This window comes from Salmo salar, chromosome 24 (assembly GCF_965601325.2).
Source record: "Salmo salar chromosome 24, fSalSal1, whole genome shotgun sequence".
In the NCBI taxonomy this organism is placed as follows: Eukaryota; Metazoa; Chordata; class Actinopteri; order Salmoniformes; family Salmonidae; genus Salmo; species Salmo salar.
The window spans coordinates 49,012,095-49,033,036 of record NC_138314.1 but is presented as its reverse complement, the minus strand read 5'-3'; the positions used below and the strand labels follow the sequence as shown (position 1 = coordinate 49,033,036).

At 46.4% G+C, this 20,942-nt stretch overlaps 1 protein-coding gene across 1 annotated transcript in view; it reads left to right on the top strand.

Annotated features, from left to right (window-relative positions):
- The window catches only part of LOC106585982 (iron-sulfur cluster assembly 1 homolog, mitochondrial), a 31,713-nt gene extending 11,544 nt beyond the window's left edge, over positions 1-20,169 (top strand). Inside the window, exons 3-4 of the mRNA XM_082968752.1 lie at positions 10,280-10,385; positions 18,501-20,169. Of these exons, the coding sequence (XP_082824878.1) occupies positions 10,280-10,385; positions 18,501-18,649 (255 nt within the window). The 3' untranslated portion in view covers positions 18,650-20,169. The remainder of the gene's footprint in view (positions 1-10,279; positions 10,386-18,500) is intronic.
- The last annotated feature ends 773 nt before the right edge of the window (positions 20,170-20,942 follow it).

The window sequence follows — 20,942 nt, the reverse complement described above, 5'->3', positions numbered from 1 at the left end:
CCACTTGTGTGGGTTGTAGACTCCGTCTCATGCTACCACTAGAGTGAAATCACCGCCAGCATTCAAAAGTGACCAAAACATCAGCCAGGAAGCATAGGAACTGAGAAGTGGTCTGTGGTCCCCACCTGCAGAACCACTCCTTTATTGGGGGTGTCTTGCTAATTGCCTATAATTTCCGCCTGTTGTCTATTCCATTTGCACAACAGCATGTGAAATGTATTGTCAATCAGTGTTGCTTCCTAAGTGGACAGTTTGATTTCACAGAAGTGTGATTGACTTGGAGTTACATTGTGTTGTTTAAGTGTTCCCTTTATTTTTTTGAGCAGTGTATATAACCCTCCTCTAGCCCACTGAGGAGATAATATATAACCCTCCTCTAGCCCACTGAGATGATATATAACCCTCCTCTAGCCCACTGAGATGATATATAACCCTCCTCTATCCCACTGAGATGATATATAACCCTCCTCTATCCCACTGAGATGATATATAACCCTCCTCAAGCCCACTGAGGAGATGATATATATAACCCTCCTCAAGCCCACTGAGGAGATGAATATATAACCCTCCTCAAGCCCACTGAGGAGATGATATATAACCCTCCTCTAGCCCACTGAGGAGATGATATATAACCCTCCTCTATCCCACTGAGGAGATAATATATATAACCCTCCTCTATCCCACTGAGGAGATAATATATATAACCCTCCTCTAGCCCACTGAGGAGATAATATATAACCCTCCTCAAGCCCACTGAGATGATATATAACCCTCCTCTATCACAGTGAGATGATATATAACCCTCCTCTATCCCACTGAGATGATATATAACCCTCCTCTATCCCACTGAGATGATATATAACCCTCCTCTATCCCACTGAGATGATATATAACCCTCCTCTATCCCACTGAGATGATATATAACCCTCCTCTATCCCACTGAGATGATATATAACCCTCCTCTATCCCACTGAGATGATATATAACCCTCCTCTAGCCCACTGAGGAGATGATATATAACCCTCCTCTATCCCACTGAGATGATATATAACCCTCCTCTAGCCCACTGAGGAGATAATATATAACCCTCCTCAAGCCCACTGAGATGATATATAACCCTCCTCTAGCCCACTGAGGAGATAATATATAACCCTCCTCTAGCCCACTGAGATGATATATAACCCTCCTCTATCCCACTGAGGAGATGATATATAACCCTCCTCTATCCCACTGAGGAGATAATATATATAACCCTCCTCTATCCCACTGAGGAGATAATATATATAACCCTCCTCTAGCCCACTGAGGAGATAATATATATAACCCTCCTCTATCCCACTGAGGAGATAATATATATAACCCTCCTCTAGCCCACTGAGGAGATAATATATAACCCTCCTCTAGCCCACTGAGATGATATATAACCCTCCTCTATCCCACTGAGATGATATATAACCCTCCTCTAGCCCACTGAGATGATATATAACCCTCCTCTAGCCCACTGAGATGATATATAACCCTCCTCTATCCCACTGACATGATATATAACCCTCCTCTATCCCACTGAGATGATATATAACCCTCCTCTATCCCACTGAGATGATATATAACCCTCCTCTATCCCACTGACATGATATATAACCCTCCTCTATCCCACTGACGATGATATATAACCCTCCTCTATCCCACTGAGATGATATATAACCCTCCTCTATCCCACTGAGATGATATATAACCCTCCTCTAGCCCACTGAGATGATATATAACCCTCCTCTATCCCACTGAGATGATATATAACCCTCCTCTATCCCACTGAGATGATATATAACCCTCCTCTAGCCCACTGAGATGATATATAACCCTCCTCTAGCCCACTGAGATGATATATAACCCTCCTCTAGCCCACTGAGATGATATATAACCCTCCTCTAGCCCACTGAGATGATATATAACCCTCCTCTAGCCCACTGAGATGATATATAACCCTCCTCTATCCCACTGAGATGATATATAACCCTCCTCTATCCCACTGAGATGATATATAACCCTCCTCTAGCCCACTGAGATGATATATAACCCTCCTCTAGCCCACTGAGGAGATGATATATAACCCTCCTCTAGCCCACTGAGATAATATATAACCCTCCTCTAGCCCACTGAGATGATATATAACCCTCCTCTAGCCCACTGAGATGATATATAACCCTCCTCTAGCCCACTGAGATGATATATAACCCTCCTCTATCCCACTGAGATGATATATAACCCTCCTCTATCCCACTGAGATGATATATAACCCTCCTCTATCCCACTGAGATGATATATAACCCTCCTCTAGCCCACTGAGGAGATGATATATAACCCTCCTCTAGCCCACTGAGGAGATGATATATAACCCTCCTCTATCCCACTGAGATGATATATAACCCTCCTCTAGCCCACTGAGGAGATGATATATAAACCTCCTCTATCCCACTGAGATGATATATAACCCTCCTCTAGCCCACTGAGATGATATATAACCCTCCTCTAGCCCACTGAGGAGATAATATCCTGCTCAAAAAAATAAAGGGAACACTTAAACAACACATCCTAGATCTGAATGAAAGAAATAATCTTATTAAATACTTTTTTCTTTACATAGTTGAATGTGCTGACAACAAAATCACACAAAAATAATCAATGGAAATCCAATTTATCAACCCATGGAGGTCTGGATTTGGAGTCACACTCAAAATTAAAGTGGAAAACCACACTACAGGCTGATCCAACTTTGATGTAATGTCCTTAAAACAAGTCAAAATGAGGCTCAGTAGTGTGTGTGGCCTCCACGTGCCTGTATGACCTCCCTACAACGCCTGGGCATGCTCCTGATGAGGTGGCGGATGGTCCCCTGAGGGATCTCCTCCCAGACCTGGACTAAAGCATCCGCCAACTCCTGGACAGTCTGTGGTGCAACGTGGCGTTGGTGGATGGAGCGAGACATGATGTCCCAGATGTGCTCAATTGGATTCAGGTCTGGGGAACGGGCGGGCCAGTCCATAGCATCAATGCCTTCCTCTTGCAGGAACTGCTGACACACTCCAGCCACATGAGGTCTAGCATTGTCTTGCATTAGGAGGAACCCAGGGCCAACCGCACCAGCATACGGTCTCACAAGGGGTCTGAGGATCTCATCTCGGTACCTAATGGCAGTCAGGCTACCTCTGGCGAGCACATGGAGGGCTGTGCGGCCCCCCAAAGAAATGCCACCCTACACCATGACTGACCCACCGCCAAACCGGTCATGCTGGAGGATGTTGCAGGCAGCAGAACGTTCTCCACGGCGTCTCCAGACTCTGTCACGTCTGTCACGTGCTCAGTGTGAACCTGCTTTCATCTGTGAAGAGCACAGGGCGCCAGTGGCGAATTTGCCAATCTTGGTGTTCTCTGGCAAATGCCAAACGTCCTGCACGGTGTTGGGCTGTAAGCACAACCCCCACCTGTGGACGTCGGGCCTTCATACCACCCTCATGGAGTCTGTTTCTGACCGTTTGAGCAGACACATGCACATTTGTGGCCTGCTGGAGGTCATTTTGCAGGGCTCTGGCAGTGCTTCTCCTGCTCCTCCTTGCACAAAGGCGGAGGTAGCGGTCCTGCTGCTGGGTTGTTGCCCTCCTACGGCCTCTTCCACATCTCCTGATGTACTGGCCTGTCTCCTGGTTGCGCCTCCATGCTCTCGACACTACGCTGACAGACACAGCAAACCTTCTTGCCACAGCTCGCATTGATGTGCCATCCTGGATGAGCTGCACTACTTGAGCCACTTGTGTGGGTTGTAGACTCCGTCTCATGCTACCACTAGAGTGAAATCACCGCCAGCATTCAAAAGTGACCAAAACATCAGCCAGGAAGCATAGGAACTGAGAAGTGGTCTGTGGTCCCCACCTGCAGAACCACTCCTTTATTGGGGGTGTCTTGCTAATTGCCTATAATTTCCACCTGTTGTCTATTCCATTTGCACAACAGCATGTGAAATGTATTGTCAATCAGTGTTGCTTCCTAAGTGGACAGTTTGATTTCACAGAAGTGTGATTGACTTGGAGTTACATTGTGTTGTTTAAGTGTTCCCTTTATTTTTTTGAGCAGTGTATATAACCCTCCTCTAGCCCACTGAGGAGATGATATATAACCCTCCTCTAGCCCACTGAGGAGATGATATATAACCCTCCTCTAGCCCACTGAGATGATATATAACCCTCCTCTATCCCACTGAGATGATATATAACCCTCCTCTAGCCCACTGAGATGATATATAACCCTCCTCTATCCCACTGAGATGATATATAACCCTCCTCTAGCCCACTGAGGAGATAATATAACCCTCCTCTAGCCCACTGAGGAGATGATATATAACCCTCCTCTATCCCACTGAGGAGATAATATATAACCCTCCTCTAGCCCACTGAGATGATATATATAACCCTCCTCTAGCCCACTGAGGAGATGATATATAACCCTCCTCTATCCCACTGAGATGATATATAACCCTCCTCTAGCCCACTGAGGAGATAATATATAACCCTCCTCTATCCCACTGAGATGATATATAACCCTCCTCTAGCCCACTGAGGAGATAATATATATAACCCTCCTCTATCCCACTGAGATGATATATAACCCTCCTCTAGCCCACTGAGATGATATATAACCCTCCTCTATCCCACTGAGATGATATATAACCCTCCTCTAGCCCACTGAGATGATATATAACCCTCCTCTATCCCACTGAGATGATATATAACCCTCCTCTAGCCCACTGAGGAGATAATATAACCCTCCTCTAGCCCACTGAGGAGATGATATATAACCCTCCTCTATCCCACTGAGGAGATATATATAACCCTCCTCTAGCCCACTGAGATGATATATATAACCCTCCTCTAGCCCACTGAGGAGATGATATATAACCCTCCTCTATCCCACTGAGATGATATATAACCCTCCTCTAGCCCACTGAGGAGATAATATATAACCCTCCTCTAGCCCACTGAGATGATATATAACCCTCCTCTATCCCACTGAGATGATATATAACCCTCCTCTATCCCACTGAGGAGATAAGATATATAACCCTCCTCTAGCCCACTGAGATGATATATAACCCTCCTCTAGCCCACTGAGGAGATAAGATATATAACCCTCCTCTAGCCCACTGAGATGATATATAACCCTCCTCTAGCCCACTGAGATGATATATAACCCTCCTCTAGCCCACTGAGATGATATATAACCCTCCTCTATCCCACTGAGATGATATATAACCCTCCTCTAGCCCACTGAGATGATATATAACCCTCCTCTAGCCCACTGAGATGATATATAACCCTCCTCTATCCCACTGAGATGATATATAACCCTCCTCTAGCCCACTGAGATGATATATAACCCTCCTCTAGCCCACTGAGATGATATATAACCCTCCTCTAGCCCACTGACATGATATATAACCCTCCTCTAGCCCACTGAGATGATATATAACCCTCCTCTATCCCACTGAGATGATATATAACCCTCCTCTAGCCCACTGAGATGATATATAACCCTCCTCTAGCCCACTGAGATGATATATAACCCTCCTCTATCCCACTGAGATGATATATAACCCTCCTCTAGCCCACTGAGATGATATATAACCCTCCTCTAGCCCACTGAGATGATATATAACCCTCCTCTAGCCCACTGAGATGATATATAACCCTCCTCTAGCCCACTGAGGAGATAATATATATAACCCTCCTCTATCCCACTGAGATGATATATAACCCTCCTCTAGCCCACTGACATGATATATAACCCTCCTCTATCCCACTGAGATGATATATAACCCTCCTCTATCCACTGAGATGATATATAACCCTCCTCTAGCCCAGTGAGGAGATAATATATATCACCCTCTATCCCACTGAGATGATATATAACCCTCCTCTAGCCCGCTGAGATGATATATAACCCTCCTCTATCCCACTGAGATGATATATAACCCTCCTCTAGCCACTGAGGAGATAATATATATAACCCTCCTCTATCCACTGAGATGATATATAACCCTCCTCTAGCCCACTGAGGAGATAATATATATCACCCTCTATCCACTGAGATGATATATAACCCTCCTCTAGCCCACTGACATGATATATAACCCTCCTCTATCCCACTGAGATGATATATAACCCTCCTCTATCCCACTGAGATGATATATAACCCTCCTCTAGCCCAGTGAGGAGATAATATATATCACCCTCTATCCCACTGAGATGATATATAACCCTCCTCTAGCCCGCTGAGATGATATATAACCCTCCTCTATCCACTGAGATGATATATAACCCTCCTCTAGCCCACTGAGGAGATAATATATATAACCCTCCTCTATCCCACTGAGATGATATATAACCCTCCTCTAGCCCACTGAGGAGATAATATATATCACCCTCTATCCCACTGAGATGATATATAACCCTCCTCTAGCCCACTGAGGAGATAATATATATAACCCTCCTCTAGCCCACTGAGGAGATAATATATATAACCCTCCTTTATCCCACTGAGATGATATATAACCCTTCTCTATCCCACTGAGATGATATATAACCCTCCTCTATCCCACTGAGATGATATATAACCCTCCTCTAGCCCACTGAGGAGATAATATACTGCTCAAAAAAATAAAGGGAACACTTAAACAACACATCCTAGATCTGAATGAAAGAAATAATCTTATTAAATACTTTTTTCTTTACATAGTTGAATGTGCTGACAACAAAATCACACAAAAATAATCAATGGAAATCCAATTTATCAACCCATGGAGGTCTGGATTTGGAGTCACACTCAAAATTAAAGTGGAAAACCACACTACAGGCTGATCCAACTTTGATGTAATGTCCTTAAAACAAGTCAAAATGAGGCTCAGTAGTGTGTGTGGCCTCCACGTGCCTGTATGACCTCCCTACAACGCCTGGGCATGCTCCTGATGAGGTGGCGGATGGTCCCCTGAGGGATCTCCTCCCAGACCTGGACTAAAGCATCCGCCAACTCCTGGACAGTCTGTGGTGCAACGTGGCGTTGGTGGATGGAGCGAGACATGATGTCCCAGATGTGCTCAATTGGATTCAGGTCTGGGGAACGGGCGGGCCAGTCCATAGCATCAATGCCTTCCTCTTGCAGGAACTGCTGACACACTCCAGCCACATGAGGTCTAGCATTGTCTTGCATTAGGAGGAACCCAGGGCCAACCGCACCAGCATACGGTCTCACAAGGGGTCTGAGGATCTCATCTCGGTACCTAATGGCAGTCAGGCTACCTCTGGCGAGCACATGGAGGGCTGTGCGGCCCCCCAAAGAAATGCCACCCTACACCATGACTGACCCACCGCCAAACCGGTCATGCTGGAGGATGTTGCAGGCAGCAGAACGTTCTCCACGGCGTCTCCAGACTCTGTCACGTCTGTCACGTGCTCAGTGTGAACCTGCTTTCATCTGTGAAGAGCACAGGGCGCCAGTGGCGAATTTGCCAATCTTGGTGTTCTCTGGCAAATGCCAAACGTCCTGCACGGTGTTGGGCTGTAAGCACAACCCCCACCTGTGGACGTCGGGCCTTCATACCACCCTCATGGAGTCTGTTTCTGACCGTTTGAGCAGACACATGCACATTTGTGGCCTGCTGGAGGTCATTTTGCAGGGCTCTGGCAGTGCTTCTCCTGCTCCTCCTTGCACAAAGGCGGAGGTAGCGGTCTTGCTGCTGGGTTGTTGCCCTCCTACGGCCTCTTCCACATCTCCTGATGTACTGGCCTGTCTCCTGGTTGCGCCTCCATGCTCTCGACACTACGCTGACAGACACAGCAAACCTTCTTGCCACAGCTCGCATTGATGTGCCATCCTGGATGAGCTGCACTACTTGAGCCACTTGTGTGGGTTGTAGACTCCGTCTCATGCTACCACTAGAGTGAAATCACCGCCAGCATTCAAAAGTGACCAAAACATCAGCCAGGAAGCATAGGAACTGAGAAGTGGTCTGTGGTCCCCACCTGCAGAACCACTCCTTTATTGGGGGTGTCTTGCTAATTGCCTATAATTTCCACCTGTTGTCTATTCCATTTGCACAACAGCATGTGAAATGTATTGTCAATCAGTGTTGCTTCCTAAGTGGACAGTTTGATTTCACAGAAGTGTGATTGACTTGGAGTTACATTGTGTTGTTTAAGTGTTCCCTTTATTTTTTTGAGCAGTGTATATAACCCTCCTCTAGCCCACTGAGGAGATGATATATAACCCTCCTCTAGCCCACTGAGATGATATATAACCCTCCTCTAGCCCACTGAGATGATATATAACCCTCCTCTATCCCACTGAGATGATATATAACCCTCCTCTATCCCACTGAGATGATATATAACCCTCCTCTATCCCACTGAGATGATATATAACCCTCCTCTATCCCACTGAGATGATATATAACCCTCCTCTATCCCACTGAGATGATATATAACCCTCCTCTAGCCCACTGAGATGATATATAACCCTCCTCTATCCCACTGAGATGATATATAACCCTCCTCTATCCCACTGAGATGATATATAACCCTCCTCTAGCCCACTGAGATGATATATAACCCTCCTCTAGCCCACTGAGGAGATGATATATAACCCTCCTCTATCCCACTGAGATGATATATAACCCTCCTCTAGCCCACTGAGGAGATGATATATAACCCTCCTCTAGCCCACTGAGATGATATATAACCCTCCTCTATCCCACTGAGATGATATATAACCCTCCTCTAGCCCACTGAGGAGATAATATATATAACCCTCCTCTATCCCACTGAGATGATATATAACCCTCCTCTATCCCACTGAGATGATATATAACCCTCCTCTATCCCACTGAGATGATATATAACCCTCCTCTAGCCCACTGAGATGATATATAACCCTCCTCTATCCCACTGAGATGATATATAACCCTCCTCTATCCCACTGAGATGATATATAACCCTCCTCTAGCCCACTGAGATGATATATAACCCTCCTCTAGCCCACTGAGGAGATGATATATAACCCTCCTCTATCCCACTGAGATGATATATAACCCTCCTCTAGCCCACTGAGGAGATGATATATAACCCTCCTCTAGCCCACTGAGATGATATATAACCCTCCTCTATCCCACTGAGATGATATATAACCCTCCTCTAGCCCACTGAGGAGATAATATATATAACCCTCCTCTAGCCCACTGAGGAGATAATATATATAACCCTCCTCTAGCCCACTGAGATGATATATAACCCTCCTCTAGCCCACTGAGATGATATATAACCCTCCTCTAGCCCACTGAGATGATATATAACCCTCCTCTAGCCCACTGAGGAGATAATATATATATATAACCCTCCTCTAGCCCACTGAGATAATATATAACCCTCCTCTAGCCCACTGAGGAGATAATATATATAACCCTCCTCTAGCCCACTGAGGAGATAATATATATAACCCTCCTCTAGCCCACTGAGGAGATAATATATATAACCCTCCTCTAGCCCACTGAGGTGATAATATATATATAACCCTCCTCTAGCCCACTGAGGAGATAATATATATATATATAACCCTCCTCTAGCCCACTGAGGAGATAATATATATAACCCTCCTCTAGCCCACTGAGGGGACGATATAGGTGGGTGTGATGGATTATGGGTAGTGGTATAATGGTGGTTGTTGTGTTCCAGATTGGTCTGAAGGTGGGTGTGAGGGATTATGGGTAGTAGTATAATGGTGGTTGTTGTGTTCCAGATTGGTCTGAAGGTGGGTGTGAGGGATTATGGGTAGTGGTATAACGGTGGTTGTGTTCCAGATTGGTCTGAAGGTGGGTGTGAAGGATTATGGGTAGTGGTATAACTGTGGTTGTTGTGTTCCAGATTGGTCTGAAGGTGGGTGTGAAGGATTATGGGTAGTGGTATAATGGTGGTTGTTGTGTTCCAGATTGGTCTGAAGGTGGGTGTGAGGGGTTATGGGTAGTGGTATAACGGTGGTTCTTGTGTTCCAGATTGGTCTGAAGGTGGGTGTGAGGGGTTATGGGTAGTGGTATAACGGTGGTTGTGTTCCAGATTGGTCTGAAGGTGGGTGTGAGGGATTATGGGTAGTGGTATAATGGTGGTTGTTGTGTTCCAGATTGGTCTGAAGGTGGGTGTGAAGGATTATGGGTAGTGGTATAACGGTGGTTGTTGTGTTCCAGATTGGTCTGAAGGTGGGTGTTAGGACGCGGGGCTGTAATGGTATGACCTACACTCTGGACTTCACCAAACAGAAGGATCAGGCTGACGAGGAGGTGCTGCAGGACGGTGAGCATCTTTATCATCATGTTCCTTCCTTAACGTCACTGAAATGTTTTCCTCAGAATGATCTATGTAATGTCGTTGAATTCTCCCCAGTGTAACGTTGACATGGTTTTTATTTATTTTTTCAAAACATGATATGCATTAAGTGATATGTATATGGAGTGATTTCAGTGAAAATACAAAATGTATTCAATATTTTTGCATTTTTAATTCTCAAATTAAATTGGATCTTATTTTCCCCCATTTAAACTGGTCCTTGGTCTGGTCGTGGACTGGGTCCACTGGTCCTTGGTCTGGTCGTGGACTGGGTCCACTGGTCCTTGGTCTGGTCGTGGACCGGGTCCACTGGTCCTTGGTCTGGTCGTGGACTGGATCCACTGGTCCTTGGTCTGGTCGTGGACTGGGTCCACTGGTCCTTGGTCTGGTTGTGGACTGGGTCCACTGGTCCTTGGTCTGGTCGTGGACTGGGTCCACTGGTCCTTGGTCTGGTCGTGGACTGGGTCCACTGGTCCTTGGTCTGGTCGTGGACTGGGTCCACTGGTCCTTGGTCTGGTTGTGGACTGGGTCCACTGGTCCTTGGTCTGGTCGTGGACTGGGTCCACTGGTCCTTGGTCTGGTCGTGGACTGGGTCCACTGGTCCTTGGTCTGGTCGTGGACTGGGTCCACTGGTCCTTGGTCTGGTTGTGGACTGGGTCCACTGGTCCTTGGTCTGGTTGTGGACTGGGTCCACTGGTCCTTGGTCTGGTCGTGGACCGGGTCCACTGGTCCTTGGTCTGGTCGTGGACTGGGTCCACTGGTCCTTGGTCTGGTCGTGGACCGGGTCCACTGGTCCTTGGTCTGGTCGTGGACTGGGTCCACTGGTCCTTGGTCTGGTCGTGGACCGGGTCCTCTGGTCCTTGGTCTGGTCGTGGACTGGGTCCACTGGTCCTTGGTCTGGTCGTGGACTGGGTCCTCTGGTCCTTGGTCTGGTCGTGGACTGGGTCCACTGGTCCTTGGTCTGGTCGTGGACTGGGTCCACTGGTCCTTGGTCTGGTCGTGGACCGGGTCCACTGGTCCTTGGTCTGGTCGTGGACCGGGTCCACTGGTCCTTGGTCTGGTCGTGGACCGGGTCCACTGGTCCTTGGTCTGGTCGTGGACCGGGTCCACTGGTCCTTGGTCTGGTCGTGGACCGGGTCCACTGGTCCTTGGTCTGGTCGTGGACCGGGTCCACTGGTCCTTGGTCTGGTCGTGGACCGGGTCCACTGGTCCTTGGTCTGGTCGTGGACCGGGTCCACTGGTCCTTGGTCTGGTCGTGGACCGGGTCCACTGGTCCTTGGTCTGGGTCTAAAGGGTTCTGGTCTTGACTTCATCTTTTATATTCAATCCAATGTTATACTTTTGAATCCATGTTGGTAGTGGACCGGTGCAAACATTGTAGAGTATTGTGATGGCATGGCCAGCAAGGGGCTCTATTCCCTCCAAGAGTGACTTGACGTCAGGCCCAAGCTGGCTCACATCAGCCATTATGTTTAAGATATCAATTTAATTTATGATGCATTTAAAGATATTTGTGTAGAGATGCTGTACACCAACTTTCTAAGAAATCCATTCAGCAGTGTCTTGAGGAGATGCTGTTTAAAAATGTTGGAAGAATTTACACTATTTTCAAAATGGCAGATCTATCAAGTTTGTAGCGCCACCGTTTGGCCGAGTTGCACCACGTGTAAGTTTGGTCTCTGTTGGACGTACCATTTCAGAGCTATTGCTCTCCAAAAATAACCCTAACAATTAGAATTAGGTTTCCAGCCCCTACACTGCTCAAGTCCTTATGATAATGAAACCAAAACAAATACAAGAGGGTTTCCCCAGCATCGCTGCTGAACCCTAAATTCATTCTAATTCATTCTTAATACCAAAAATTATGGAATTCAAATACCATTTCTGTTGGCTCTGAAATCATTCCATGTATGTGTTAAGTGATATTGTGTGTGTATATGTATATGGATGGTTCTACAGGTGTATAATACTGAGTGGTGGTGGGTTGGATGGTCCTACAGGTGTATAATACTGAGTGGTGGGTTGGATGGTTCTACAGGTGTATAATACTGAGTGGTGGTGGGTTGGATGGTTCTACAGGTGTATAATACTGAGTGGTGGGTGGATGGTTCTACAGGTGTATAATACTGAGTGGTGGTTGGATGGTTCTACAGGTGTATAATACTGAGTGGTGGGTTGGATGGTCCTACAGGTGTATAATACTGAGTGGTGGTGGGTTGGATGGTTCTACAGGTGTATAATACTGAGTGGTGGTTGGATGGTTCTACAGGTGTATAATACTGAGTGGTGGTGGGTTGGATGGTTCTACAGGTGTATAATACTGAGTGGTGGTGGGTTGGATGGTTCTACAGGTGTATAATACTGAGTGGTGGTGGGTTGGATGGTTCTACAGGTGTATAATACTGAGGGGTGGGTTGGATGGTTCTACAGGTGTATAATACTGAGTGGTGGTGGGTTGGATGGTTCTACAGGTGTATAATACTGAGTGGTGGTGGGTTGGATGGTTCTACAGGTGTATAATACTGAGTGGTGGTGGGTTGGATGGTCCTACAGGTGTATAATACTGAGTGGTGGGTTGGATGGTTCTACAGGTGTATAATACTGAGTGGTGGGTTGGATGGTCCTACAGGTGTATAATACTGAGTGGTGGTGGGTTGGATGGTTCTACAGGTGTATAATACTGAGTGGTGGTGGGTTGGATGGTTCTACAGGTGTATAATACTGAGTGGTGGTTGGATGGTTCTACAGGTGTATAATACTGAGTGGTGGGTTGGATGGTCCTACAGGTGTATAATACTGAGTGGTGGTGGGTTGGATGGTTCTACAGGTGTATAATACTGAGTGGTGGTGGGTTGGATGGTTCTACAGGTGTATAATACTGAGTGGTGGGTTGGATGGTTCTACAGGTGTATAATACTGAGTGGTGGTGGGTTGGATGGTTCTACAGGTGTATAATACTGAGTGGTGGTTGGATGGTCCTACAGGTGTATAATACTGAGTGGTGGTTGGATGGTCCTACAGGTGTATAATACTGAGTGGTGGTGGGTTGGATGGTTCTACAGGTGTATAATACTGAGTGGTGGTTGGATGGTCCTACAGGTGTATAATACTGAGTGGTGGTGGTTGGATGGTTCTACAGGTGTATAATACTGAGTGGTGGTGGGTTGGATGGTTCTACAGGTGTATAATACTGAGTGGTGGTGGGTTGGATGGTTCTACAGGTGTATAATACTGAGTGGTGGTGGGTTGGATGGTTCTACAGGTGTATAATACTGAGGGGTGGGTTGGATGGTTCTACAGGTGTATAATACTGAGTGGTGGTGGGTTGGATGGTTCTACAGGTGTATAATACTGAGTGGTGGTGGGTTGGATGGTTCTACAGGTGTATAATACTGAGTGGTGGTGGGTTGGATGGTCCTACAGGTGTATAATACTGAGTGGTGGGTTGGATGGTTCTACAGGTGTATAATACTGAGTGGTGGGTTGGATGGTCCTACAGGTGTATAATACTGAGTGGTGGTGGGTTGGATGGTTCTACAGGTGTATAATACTGAGTGGTGGTGGGTTGGATGGTTCTACAGGTGTATAATACTGAGTGGTGGGTTGGATGGTTCTACAGGTGTATAATACTGAGTGGTGGTGGGTTGGATGGTTCTACAGGTGTATAATACTGAGTGGTGGTTGGATGGTCCTACAGGTGTATAATACTGAGTGGTGGTTGGATGGTCCTACAGGTGTATAATACTGAGTGGTGGTGGGTTGGATGGTTCTACAGGTGTATAATACTGAGTGGTGGTTGGATGGTCCTACAGGTGTATAATACTGAGTGGTGGTGGTTGGATGGTTCTACAGGTGTATAATACTGAGTGGTGGTGGGTTGGATGGTTCTACAGGTGTATAATACTGAGTGGTGGTGGGTTGGATGGTTCTACAGGTGTATAATACTGAGTGGTGGTGGGTTGGATGGTTCTACAGGTGTATAATACTGAGTGGTGGTGGGTTGGATGGTTCTACAGGTGTATAATACTGAGTGGTGGGTTGGATGGTTCTACAGGTGTATAATACTGAGTGGTGGTGGGTTGGATGGTTCTACAGGTGTATAATACTGAGTGGTGGTGGGTTGGATGGTTCTACAGGTGTATAATACTGAGTGGTGGTGGTTGGATGGTTCTACAGGTGTATAATACTGAGTGGTGGTGGTTGGATGGTTCTACAGGTGTATAATACTGAGTGGTGGTGGGTTGGATGGTTCTACAGGTGTATAATACTGAGTGGTGGTGGGTTGGATGGTTCTACAGGTGTATAATACTGAGTGGTGGTGGGTTGGATGGTTCTACAGGTGTATAATACTGAGTGGTGGTGGGTTGGATGGTTCTACAGGTGTATAATACTGAGTGGTGGTGGGTTGGATGGTTCTACAGGTGTATAATACTGAGTGGTGGTGGGTTGGATGGTTCTACAGGTGTATAATACTGAGTGGTGGTGGTTGGATGGTTCTACAGGTGTATAATACTGAGTGGTGGTGGGTTGGATGGTTCTACAGGTGTATAATACTGAGTGGTGGTGGGTTGGATGGTTCTACAGGTGTATAATACTGAGTGGTGGTGGGTTGGATGGTTCTACAGGTGTATAATACTGAGTGGTGGGTTGGATGGTTCTACAGGTGTATAATACTGAGTGGTGGTTGGATGGTTCTACAGGTGTATAATACTGAGTGGTGGGTTGGATGGTTCTACAGGTGTATAATACTGAGTGGTGGGTTGGATGGTCCTACAGGTGTATAATACTGAGTGGTGGTGGGTTGGATGGTTCTACAGGTGTATAATACTGAGTGGTGGTGGGTTGGATGGTTCTACAGGTGTATAATACTGAGTGGTGGTGGGTTGGATGGTTCTACAGGTGTATAATACTGAGTGGTGGGTGGATGGTTCTACAGGTGTATAATACTGAGTGGTGGTTGGATGGTTCTACAGGTGTATAATACTGAGTGGTGGGTTGGATGGTCCTACAGGTGTATAATACTGAGTGGTGGTGGGTTGGATGGTTCTACAGGTGTATAATACTGAGTGGTGGTGGGTTGGATGGTTCTACAGGTGTATAATACTGAGTGGTGGTGGGTTGGATGGTTCTACAGGTGTATAATACTGAGTGGTGGGGTTGGATGGTCCTACAGGTGTATAATACTGAGTGGTGGTGGGTTGGATGGTTCTACAGGTGTATAATACTGAGTGGTGGTGGGTTGGATGGTTCTACAGGTGTATAATACTGAGTGGTGGTGGGTTGGATGGTTCTACAGGTGTATAATACTGAGTGGTGGGTTGGATGGTTCTACAGGTGTATAATACTGAGTGGTGGTGGGTTGGATGGTTCTACAGGTGTATAATACTGAGTGGTGGTTGGATGGTCCTACAGGTGTATAATACTGAGTGGTGGTGGGTTGGATGGTTCTACAGGTGTATAATACTGAGTGGTGGTGGGTTGGATGGTTCTACAGGTGTATAATACTGAGTGGTGGGTTGGATGGTTCTACAGGTGTATAATACTGAGTGGTGGTGGGTTGGATGGTTCTACAGGTGTATAATACTGAGTGGTGGTGGGTTGGATGGTTCTACAGGTGTATAATACTGAGTGGTGGTGGGTTGGATGGTTCTACAGGTGTATAATACTGAGTGGTGGTGGTTGGATGGTTCTACAGGTGTATAATACTGAGTGGTGGTGGGTTGGATGGTTCTACAGGTGTATAATACTGAGTGGTGGTGGGTTGGATGGTTCTACAGGTGTATAATACTGAGTGGTGGTGGGTTGGATGGTTCTACAGGTGTATAATACTGAGTGGGGTGGGTTGGATGGTTCTACAGGTGTATAATACTGAGTAGGGGTGGGTTGGATGGTTCTACAGGTGTATAATACTGAGTGGTGGTGGGTTGGATGGTTCTACAGGTGTATAATACTGAGTGGTGGTGGGTTGGATGGTTCTACAGGTGTATAATACTGAGTGGTGGTGGGTTGGATGGTTCTACAGGTGTATAATACTGAGTGGTGGTGGGTTGGATGGTTCTACAGGTGTATAATACTGAGTGGTGGTGGGTTGGATGGTTCTACAGGTGTATAATACTGAGTGGTGGTTGGATGGTTCTACAGGTGTATAATACTGAGTGGTGGGTTGGATGGTTCTACAGGTGTATAATACTGAGTGGTGGGTTGGATGGTTCTACAGGTGTATAATACTGAGTGGTGGGTTGGATGGTCCTACAGGTGTATAATACTGAGTGGTGGTGGGTTGGATGGTTCTACAGGTGTATAATACTGAGTGGTGGTGGGTTGGATGGTTCTACAGGTGTATAATACTGAGTGGTGGTTGGATGGTTCTACAGGTGTATAATACTGAGTGGTGGTGGTTGGATGGTTCTACAGGTGTATAATACTGAGTGGTGGTGGGTTGGATGGTTCTACAGGTGTATAATACTGAGTGGTGGTGGGTTGGATGGTCCTACAGGTGTATAATACTGAGTGGTGGTGGGTTGGATGGTTCTACAGGTGTATAATACTGAGTGGTGGTGGGTTGGATGGTTCTACAGGTGTATAATACTGAGTGGTGGTGGGTTGGATGGTTCTACAGGTGTATAATACTGAGTGGTGGTGGTTGGATGGTTCTACAGGTGTATAATACTGAGTGGTGGTGGGTTGGATGGTTCTACAGGTGTATAATACTGAGTGGTGGTGGGTTGGATGGTTCTACAGGTGTATAATACTGAGTGGTGGTGGTTGGATGGTTCTACAGGTGTATAATACTGAGTGGTGGTGGTTGGATGGTTCTACAGGTGTATAATACTGAGTGGTGGTGGTTGGATGGTTCTACAGGTGTATAATACTGAGTGGTGGTGGTTGGATGGTTCTACAGGTGTATAATACTGAGTGGTGGTGGGTTGGATGGTTCTACAGGTGTATAATACTGAGTGGTGGTGGGTTGGATGGTTCTACAGGTGTATAATACTGAGTGGTGGTGGGTTGGATGGTTCTACAGGTGTATAATACTGAGTGGTGGTGGGTTGGATGGTTCTACAGGTGTATAATACTGAGTGGTGGTGGGTTGGATGGTTCTACAGGTGTATAATACTGAGTGGTGGTGGTTGGATGGTCCTACAGGTGTATAATACTGAGTGGTGGTGGGTTGGATGGTTCTACAGGTGTATAATACTGAGTGGTGGTGGGTTGGATGGTTCTACAGGTGTATAATACTGAGTGGTGGTGGGTTGGATGGTTCTACAGGTGTATAATACTGAGTGGTGGTGGGTTGGATGGTTCTACAGGTGTATAATACTGAGTGGTGGTGGGTTGGATGGTTCTACAGGTGTATAATACTGAGTGGTGGTTGGATGGTCCTACAGGTGTATAATACTGAGTGGTGGTGGGTTGGATGGTTCTACAGGTGTATAATACTGAGTGGTGGTGGGTTGGATGGTTCTACAGGTGTATAATACTGAGTGGTGGTGGGTTGGATGGTTCTACAGGTGTATAATACTGAGTGGTGGTGGTTGGATGGTTCTACAGGTGTATAATACTGAGTGGTGGTGGGTTGGATGGTTCTACAGGTGTATAATACTGAGTGGTGGTGGGTTGGATGGTTCTACAGGTGTATAATACTGAGTGGTGGTGGGTTGGATGGTTCTACAGGTGTATAATACTGAGTGGTGGTGGGTTGGATGGTTCTACAGGTGTATAATACTGAGTGGTGGTGGGTTGGATGGTTCTACAGGTGTATAATACTGAGTGGTGGTGGGTTGGATGGTTCTACAGGTGTATAATACTGAGTGGTGGTGGTTGGATGGTTCTACAGGTGTATAATACTGAGTGGTGGTGGTTGGATGGTTCTACAGGTGTATAATACTGAGTGGTGGTGGGTTGGATGGTTCTACAGGTGTATAATACTGAGTGGTGGTGGGTTGGATGGTTCTACAGGTGTATAATACTGAGTGGTGGTGGGTTGGATGGTTCTACAGGTGTATAATACTGAGTGGTGGTGGGTTGGATGGTTCTACAGGTGTATAATACTGAGTGGTGGTGGGTTGGATGGTTCTACAGGTGTCCGTGTATTCATAGAGAAGAAGGCCCAGCTCACTCTGCTGGGGACCGAGATGGACTTCGTGGAGTCCAAGCTGTCCAGTGAGTTTGTCTTCAACAACCCCAATATCAAGGGCACCTGTGGCTGTGGAGAGAGCTTCAACATCTGAGAGGGCTTCCTGCTGTGGAGAGGGCTTCAACATCTGAGAGGGCTTCCTGCTGTGGAGAGGGCTTCAACATCTGAGAGGGCTTCGACATCTGAGAGAGCTTCCTGCTGTGGAGAGGGCTTCAACATCTGAGAGGGCTTCGACATCTGAGAGAGCTTCCTGCTGTGGAGAGAGCTTCAACATCTGAGAGGGCTTCCTGCTGTGGAGAGCTTCAACATCTGAGAGGGCTTCCTGCTGTGGAGAGGGCTTCAACATCTGAGAGGGCTTCCTGCTGTGGAGAGGCTTCAACATCTGAGAGGGCTTCCTGCTGTGGAGAGGGCTTCAACATCTGAGAGCTTCAATATCTGAGAAAGCTTCCTGCTGTGGCCTGGCCTCCCAACACACACACACCGCCCAACCTCATCTCTCTGTCTCTCTCTCTCTCTCTCTCTCTCTCTTCTCTCTCTCTGTCTCTCTCTCTCTGTCTCTCTCTCTCTGTCTCTCTCTCTCTGTCTCTCTCTCTCTGTCTCTCTCTCTCTGTCTCTCTCTCTCTGTCTCTCTGTCTGTCTCTCTGTCTCTCTCTGTCTGTCTCTCTGTGTCTGTCTCTCTCTGTGTCTGTCTCTCTCTGTGTCTGTCTCTCTCTGTGTCTCTCTGTGTCTGTCTCTCTCTGTGTCTGTGTCTCTGTCTCTCTCTCTGTGTCTCTGTCTGTCTCTCTGTGTCTCTGTCTCTCTGTGTCTCTGTCTGTCTCTGTCTCTCTCTCTCTCTCAGCCCATCTCTTCCCTAGCCTATAGGCCTGTGAGGTGAATAGAGAACTGGAGAGCAGAAAGAGTAAAGCTGTGGGCCTTGGAACATGGTGGAGATCCTTAGACCTTGTAGTTAAACACTGAGCCAATAGACTTCCCCCTTCTTACACTAAGGAGCACATAGACACACTAGGGTTCTGACAGGCTATACTGTAACAGTACCCAGAAGCCTTGGAGAGAGGGGGGCTGAATATACAGTAGACAGACAGGAAATGTTGGTTAGCCAATGGAACTCGACACAGGAAATTGTTATCCGTCCACATGATGCAGGGGTTCAGTACGGCGTAACATTTACACAACATTCTGATTTAGAAATGTGTTTTATAGAACATGTATGATGTCTTTCAATCGTAGAATAGACGGTAATGTCCGCTCTATTTGTTACGTTTCTGTGTGCAACTTTGAGAACGTTTCACCTTACTGAGGTTGAAGAGTTCCCGACTGACTGATTTTGAAGTTTGTAAATTATTTTGTTATACTTGGTTGTTTTGATGTGTGTGTGTGTGTGTGTGTGTGTGTGTGTGTGTGTGTGTGTGTGTGTGTGTGTGTGTGGGGGGGGGGGGGATAAATAAGAATGTACAAAAACCTGTATAAACGCACAAAACCATATTCCTCACCTATAGAGGGTTCTTTCCGCTCCATGCCAGAACATGTGTTTGACATGTATGTAACTAGTGCAATACGTCTATGTACAGTTGGTGTGATGTGTCTACGACTAGAATAAATAGGAAATATAAAGTGGTTTGTCTTTTTCTCTTCTTTTAACCCTTGTTTTTTTTAACCAGGTAAGTTGACTGACAACACATTCTCATTTACAGCAACAGCCTGAGGGAATAGTTACAGGGGAGGGGAGGAGGGGCCAATTGGAAGCTGGGGAAGAAGAGGTGACCGTATGAAGGGCCGGTTGGTAATTTAGTCAGGACATCAGGGTTAACACCCCTACTCTTACAGTAAGTGGCGTGGTAACTTTAGTCACCACAGAGAGTCAGGACACCCGTTTAACAACCCATCCAGAAGACTGCACCCTACACAGGGCAATGTCCCCAATCACTGCCATGGGGCACTGGGATATTTTTTTTTATTTTGCTCAAAGGAAAGAGTGCCTCCTACTGTCCCTCCAAGACCACTTCCAGCAGCATCTGGTCTCCCATCCAGGGACTGACCAGGACCAACCCTGCTTAGCTTCAGAAGCAATCCAGCAGTGGTATTAGGGCTGCTGGGGGAGAGAGTAACCTGTAGACATATCGACCACTCCAGTAACCTAGCTTAGTTTAAGACTGTATCTTCTGCATTTACAGTTGAAGTCGGAAGTTTACATACACCTTAGCCAAATACATTTAAACTCAGTTTTTCACAATTCCTGACATTTAATCCTAATAAAAATTCCCTGTCTTAGGTCAGTTAGGATCACCACTTTATTTTAAGAATGTGAAATGTCAGAATAATAGTAGAGAGAATTATTTATTTCAGCTTTTATTTCTTTCATCACATTCCCAGTGGGTCAGAAGTTTACA